The sequence below is a fragment of the Haliaeetus leucocephalus genome, unplaced genomic scaffold, assembly GCF_000737465.1.
Source record: "Haliaeetus leucocephalus isolate CR32 unplaced genomic scaffold, Haliaeetus_leucocephalus-4.0 Scaffold144, whole genome shotgun sequence".
Taxonomy (NCBI): domain Eukaryota; kingdom Metazoa; phylum Chordata; class Aves; order Accipitriformes; family Accipitridae; genus Haliaeetus; species Haliaeetus leucocephalus.
This window is the reverse complement of record NW_010972580.1, coordinates 431888-438611: the sequence shown is the minus strand read 5'-3', so window position 1 is coordinate 438611 and position 6724 is coordinate 431888. Positions and strand designations below refer to the sequence as shown.

General features: G+C 62.7%; 1 protein-coding gene across 1 annotated transcript; it reads left to right on the top strand.

Moving 5' to 3' along the window:
- Nucleotides 1–117: 117 nt before the first annotated feature.
- On the top strand, nt 118–6444 carry C1QL1 (complement component 1, q subcomponent-like 1). The gene is made up of 2 exons (XM_010561322.1): nt 118–684; nt 6265–6444. The coding sequence occupies exons 1-2, from the start codon at nt 118–120 to the stop codon at nt 6442–6444; spliced, it is 747 nt and encodes a 248-aa protein (XP_010559624.1).
- Nucleotides 6445–6724: the final 280 nt, after the last annotated feature.

Genomic DNA, 6724 nt, shown 5'->3' with positions numbered 1-6724 from the left:
GCCGCCCTGCTCCCCCCCACCGGCACCATTCCCACCCCCGGGCGACAACGCGCCCCGGCCGGGCGGCGGCTCAGCCTGGGCCGGAAAACTTTACTGGCGGCCGCGGCGGGGGTGGTGATGGTGCTGGTGCTGGTGGTGCTCATCCCGGTGCTGGTGAGCTCCGCCGGTACCGACGGCCGGTACGAGATGCTGGGGACCTGCCGTATGGTCTGCGAGCCCTACGGCCCCGCCGCCGCGCCCCCCCCGCAACCGGCCGAACGCGGCCCCCTCCCGCCGCCCTCCACCCTGGTGCAAGGTCCCCAAGGCAAACCGGGGCGACCGGGGAAACCGGGACCCCCGGGACCGCCGGGAGAACCGGGACCACCGGGACCGGCGGGGGCGCGAGGCGAAGCGGGACGACCGGGACCCCCGGGATTACCGGGACCGGGGGCTACAGGTGCGGTGAGCGCGGCTACCTATAGCACGGTGCCGCGCGTCGCCTTCTACGCCGGCCTCAAGAACCCCCACGAGGGCTACGAGGTCCTTAAGTTCGACGACGTGGTCACCAACCTGGGCAACAGCTACGACGCCACCTCCGGCAAGTTCACCTGCGCCATCCCCGGCACCTACTTCTTCACCTACCACGTCCTCATGCGCGGCGGCGATGGCACCAGCATGTGGGCCGACCTCTGCAAGAATGGTCAGGTAAGGGCTGGCCATCCCGGCTACCAGCCCCACCGCGGGGACGGGAGCTGTTGCTGCCCCCCAAGCACCGGAGAAGGGTGCTGGGTGCTTCCTCAGGGTGCCACATCCTTTTCCCGGCCCCAGGAATGTACCCCCAGGGTGCTCCATCCTTTCCTGGCCCCGGAGGTGAACCCTGAGGATGCCGCATTCTTCTCCCAGTGCTGATGACGGGCTCTGGGTGCTTTCCTGGCGTGCCCCATCCTTTTCCCAGCCCCAGGGATGCATCCCCAGGGTGCCACATCCTTCTGCCGGTGGCAATGATGGGCTCTAGATGCATCCCTGGGGTGCCACATCCTTCTCCCAGCCGTGGAGATGCACCCCTGGAGTGCCCCGTCCTTCTCTTGGCCCCAGAGATGCAGCCCCAGGGTGCTCTATCCTTCTCCCAGTAGTGATGATGGGCTCTGGATGCATCCCTGGGGTGCCCCATCCTTCTCGTGGTCATGGAGATGCACCCCTGGTGTGCCCTGTCCTTCTCCCAGCTCCAGAGATGCATCCTCAGGATGATCCATCCTTCTCCCAGTAGCGATGATGGCCTCTGGGTGCATCCCTGGGGTGCCCTGTCCTGCTCCCAGTTCCAGAGCTGCATCCCTGGGGTGCCCCATCCTTTTCCCATCCCTGGAGATGATCCCCCAGGGCGTCCCATCCTTCTCCTGGTGACAGTGATGGCTCTGGGTGCATCCCTTGGGTGCTCCATCCTTCCCCCATCCCCGGAGATGGTCCCCGGGGTGCCCCATTCCTCTCCCAGTGCTGGGGACATGGTCTGCCACTGTAGCCATACTGCCCTGATGTGTCCCCAGGGGTGCCCTCGGTCCTTTCCTTGGCCCCAGAGACATGCCCTGCTGTGCCTTCAGGGTGCCTTGGGGTGTCCCTGCTGTGTCCCCAGGGTGCCCTGCCCTCCCCAGCTCTGTTGGCATCCCTGCTGGGACTTCCCGGGGGGGGGACAGGGCTCCTCCGCAGGGGACAGTGCCTGCGGTGGCCTGGATGGGGGTAGTGCCTGCCCTGCTCTTGGGGTGCTGCACTCCCAGCCCAGAGCCGGCTCTGCTGCTGCTGTGTCGGGAGAGATGTCCCCATCCCCGGCCAGGCTGCATGGGGACACCATGAGGGGGGGACACCCCGAGGTTGGCTCTGTCCCTGTCCCCCACCCTGCTCTGGTATCCCTCCCAGACCCCATCCATCCAAAAATCCTCCCAATCCAGAGATGCAGCCTCTCCATCCCCGCAGTTTTTGGGTGATGCCCAAAATGCTGCCCCTTTCCCACACTGTGTCCCCTCCCCCGGCCATGACTTGAGGCACAAGATGTGTCCATGACCCCCTAAATGTCACCTGAGCTCAATTCCCTTGGGTGTCATCATCACCGGCATCCTCGCCAGGATTCATCCTGCCCCGCTCCCACTTCCCATCATTTTCTCCTGTCACCAAGCCCCATGGTGCATCCCCGTCCCAAGGACGGATGACACCAAATTAACCCAAAACTGAGTTATCAGCCCCCCAAAAAGCCGGGCGGGGGGGGAAAGTGGGAGCCATGGCATGATCACCACGCTTCACCCCTCAGCTCCAAAACCTCTGAGCCAGGAGCGCAGCAGGGGCAGGAGCCGCTTGGCATTTTTTCTCCATCTGAACAGTTTAAATTTTCTTTTATTGGGGATATTTTTGTCTCTCTTTCTCCCCCCAGTCCCAAATCTGGGGGGGGGTCCCAGTGACGCTTGGCACCACCGACTCTTTCACACAAGCAGCATCCATGTAACTCTGGACTGAGCATCCCCCAAAAACGACCTCACCCCCTTTTTCCTCCCCCAAAATATTTTTAGGGATACCCCTAAACCTTTCTGCCTCCTCCTGCCTCCCACTGAGCTCCAAATCCCCCCCCCCCCGGCTCAGTGGGGGATCGATGCACCCAGGCGCTACCGGATGAATTTCCAGAAGATATGGAGCCCCTCATCGAGAGGAACCGCGCTCGGTCGGGCGCGCGATGCAGCCTAATTAACCAGTGGTTAATTACTAACGCGGTATCGCCACTCCAATATTTATAAAGAAGCGGCTCGGGAGGCAGGGGAGCACTTCAGCGGGCTGGCACTGGCGGGAGAGTTTAAAAAAGGTACCCCAGAAATGCCCCAAATAATTAAAAACTGGGGCTAATTAGGGTTTTGTTGCCAAAAATACCCTGTGCCTGGCAAGGCTGGGGGGGGCCGGGAGGGCCAAGAGGTGGTCCCGAAAGTTAAGGGTTGATCTCGGCATTGTCTGAGGGAATTATAACTTGGGGGGGCCCCTCTGACCCCCCACTTTCCTCTGGGTGCTGCCAGTTTTGGGTGCAGCCCCTCACCGCTGCATCAGGGCTGGAGTTAATGAGAGCCAGGGGAGCCCCGGCTCTGGGAGGCCGCTGCTCCTGGTGGTTAATTAGCATTAATTATTCTTATTTGTATTAGCCTGTAGAGGAGGCGAATGGGGCAGCAGGATGGGGGGAGATGCTGGATGGATGGCCAGGGCGGTTTTGGGGTCCCTGTGGTGGGGGTCCCCATGGCGGGGTGAGGGCTGAAGGGGTGTGTGGCCGTGCCACGGCTTGGGGAGGGACACAGACCCAGGGGGGTCCCTGTGGGTGGCGGCCTGGGGACGGTCCCCAAGGGACCCTGTCTGTGGGGACACAGGGCTGCACTGAGGGGTCCTTGGGGTACACCCACTACTGCACCCGAGGGTCCTTGGGGGGCACCCACTGCTGTGCCCGGGGGTCCTGGGGGGGCACCTGCTGCTGCACCCAGGGATGCTGGGGAGACACCTGCCATCGTGTCTGGGGGTCCTTGGGGGGGCACCCACTGCTATGGTCAGGGGGTCTGTGAGGGCACCCGCTGCTGTGTCTGGGGGTGCTGGGGGGGCACCCACCACCATGTCTGGGGGTCCTGGGGGGCATCTGTCACTGTGCCCAACTGTCCCGGGGGGGGCACCCACCCCTGTGCCTGGAGGTCCTGGGGGAGCACCCACTGTCGTGCCCAGGGCGTCCTGGGGGGCACCTGCCGCTGCACCTGGGGGTCCTGGAGGGCCACTCGCCGTCAGGCCCAGAAGTCCTGGGGGGCACCCACTGCTGCACCCAGGGGTCCGGGGGGGGGCACCCACTGCCATGCCTTGGGCATCCTGGGCCATGGTGACCACAATGGCTGGGACGTGTGGGGCACATGGTGTCCCCGAAGTGCCAAGTGTCACTGTGAGCGGCTCAGCCTAGACATGGAAGCACCCCGCTGCCCCATCCCCCCGACAGACCCAGGCCCTTGGGCACAGCCGGCCATGTTGGGGACCATCCGCATCCCACAGTGTCCCCAGGGCTGGTGACACCACCCCAGCAATGTCACTGGTGTCAGTGACAGCGGCTGTAACACAGCCGGCCACCGGGGCCCGGGGCCATGTGCCCCCCATGGTTCCCACCTCCAGGGGCTGCGCCTGGCAGCAGCATGGGGAAACTGAGGCACGGAGCAGGATGAGTGGGATGAGGCCATCACGGGGGGGATGTAGGGGCAGCCCCCACCTCCTCTGCCACTGCGGTGCTGGGAGAGGCTCAACCCGGACCTGGCGCTGCTATTTATCTTCCCTGGTTAGTGCGAAGGGCTGGCGGGCGTGTGGTGACGAGGTGGCTCCTTAACGAGGGAAGATGGATGGCACCAGGCGGCTCTGGCTGCAGTGGGGGGGGCCATGGCAGCAGAGCCCAGCGCCAAACAGCTTTTCCTGGTTCTTCTTTCCTCCTGCTTCCTCCCCGCCTCCTCTTCCTCAGCACAACCCCAGGCGAGGCAGCATTCCCGGGAGACTAGGACACTGTGACCGACTGTGATTCACCGTGTCCCCACCCTGGGGACAGGGACCCTTGTGGTGGTGGGGTAGACAGAAGGTGACTTTTAATGAGGTGACACTGTTGGTGATGGCATGAGGGATGTGGCTTCATGAGTGAGAGCAAGCCCTATGGGACCACCTGCTGGGCCATCAGTAGGTTCCAGAGTTAACAGTGTCTGACCACACCATCGCAGGCTGTCTGTGGGCTCAGGGAGATGCAGCTACATTCCCGAGGAGGAGGGGACCCCTGGGCCCTCTGTCCTGGTGGCAAAGGACAGGAATCCATGGGGACACCCCTCCTTCCCCCGCCAGCTCTGGGACCCCTCAGCTGCTTGGCGGTGCCTCCCTGCCCAGCATGAGCCAATTAAAAGCCCGTTCTTGTCGGTTGTAATTAGGAGCATCTTCTCCCCAGTGCATCGCTTTTGCATTTCACTTGGGATTTTACCTGCCGGCTTGTCACTGTCACCCAGCGCCACGCGATCTCCCTGCAAGGCGCCAGCATAGATTTGATTACTCAAATAATTCTGCAGCGGCAGCAGGCTCCAGCCATAGAGCTTCTTTTCCAGGCAGTTATGGCACCTCCGGCTCTGCCGGCACCTCCCGGCCTTGTCCTCCGGCACTGAGGAAATGTTTACTGGGGGGAGCATCCAGCCCTGCAGTGGGTAGGGATCTGGGTGAGCAGCGAGGCTTGGTTTTGGGGGATTTGAGCTCAGCCAGCTCAGCCCTTGCCACAGGCTCATGGCCCCTGTGAAGCTCATGGGAAGATGTGTGGGGATGTGCTGGGTTCATCAAGTTGGTTCGGGAGATGGAGTCCTGTGTCTGAGCTGTAGTCCTGCGTCCGAATCGGGAGATGGGGTCCTGTGCCTGTGCCGTGGTCCTGTATCCAAATCCAGAGCCAGGATCCTGGGTCTGAGCCATGGTCCTGCATCTGAATCAGGAGATAGTGTCCCATGTCTGAGCTGTGGTCCTGCATCTGAACCAAGTCAGGGTCCAGGGTCTGAGCTGTGGTCCCGTATCCAAATCCAGAGATGAGGTCCCATGTCTGAGCCGTGGTCCTGCATCCGAACCTGGAGTTGGGCTCCCACATTGGAGCTGTGGTCCCACATCTGACACCGGAGTTGGGGTCCTGTGTCTGAGCCATGGTCCTGTGTCTGAATCTGGAGCCATGGTCCCGTGTCTGAGGCATGGTCCTGCACTCCAGTTGGGAGGCAGGGTCCTGTGTCTGAACCGTGGTCCCATGTCTGAGCCACGGTCCTGCATACAAACCTGGAGTCAGGGTCCCATGTCTGAGCCATCATCGTACATCTGAATCCAGAGATGGGGTTGCGTGTCTGAGCCGTGGTGCTGCATCTGAATCAGGAGCCATGGTCCCCATCCAAACCCAGAGCTGTGGTCCTGCATCTGAGTCGTGGTCCCACACCTGAACCCAGTGCTATAGTCCCACATCTGAGCTGTGGTCCCACACCTGAACCCAGTGCTATAGTCCCACATCTGAGCTGTGGTCCCACATCTGAGCCTGCCAGGTCAGGGAGAGGCTCTGGGTGATGCTGAGAGAAGCCACCTCCATCCAGGACCCATTCACCCATGGGTAGGGATCCAGGGCACCCCATGCTATCCCAGAGCTGGCGGGTGGTCTCCCTGGCTGTGGGTGATTTGGGACTCTGGGTGTCCCGTGGGATCTGAGGGCTGAGCTGTCCCCTGAGCCGGGTAACGTGGGTGTCCCCTGCGCAGGTGCGGGCCAGCGCCATCGCGCAGGACGCCGACCAGAACTACGACTATGCCAGCAACAGCGTCATCCTGCACCTGGACGCGGGGGATGAGGTCTTCATCAAGCTGGATGGGGGCAAAGCCCACGGCGGCAACAACAACAAGTACAGCACCTTCTCCGGCTTCATCATCTACTCGGACTGAGCCTGGACCCACGGCATCGCCCCACGGCCCTTCAGCCCCATGGCATCCCCCTACTGCTGTCCAGCCCCACGGCATCCCCCCACCGTGTCCTCCAGTAACCACCCAGCCCCACGGCATCCCTCTGCTGGGGTTCAGCTCCCTACTGCCATCCAGCCCCACAGCATTCCCCCCAATGAACGTCCAGCCCCACAGCATTCCCCCCAATGAACGTCCAGCCCCACGGCATCCCCCCACTGCTGTCCAGCCCTATAGCCTCCCCTTGCTACTGTCCAGCCCCACG

Excerpts from the sequence above, each read along its gene's own strand:
- C1QL1 (XM_010561322.1), top strand. The coding sequence starts at position 118 with ATGGTGCTGGTGCTGGTGGTGCTCATCCCGGTGCTGGTGAGCTCCGCC. Across the intron at positions 685-6,264 it reads ACCTCTGCAAGAATGGTCAG|GTGCGGGCCAGCGCCATCGC; the intron begins GTAAGGGCTGGC and ends TCCCCTGCGCAG.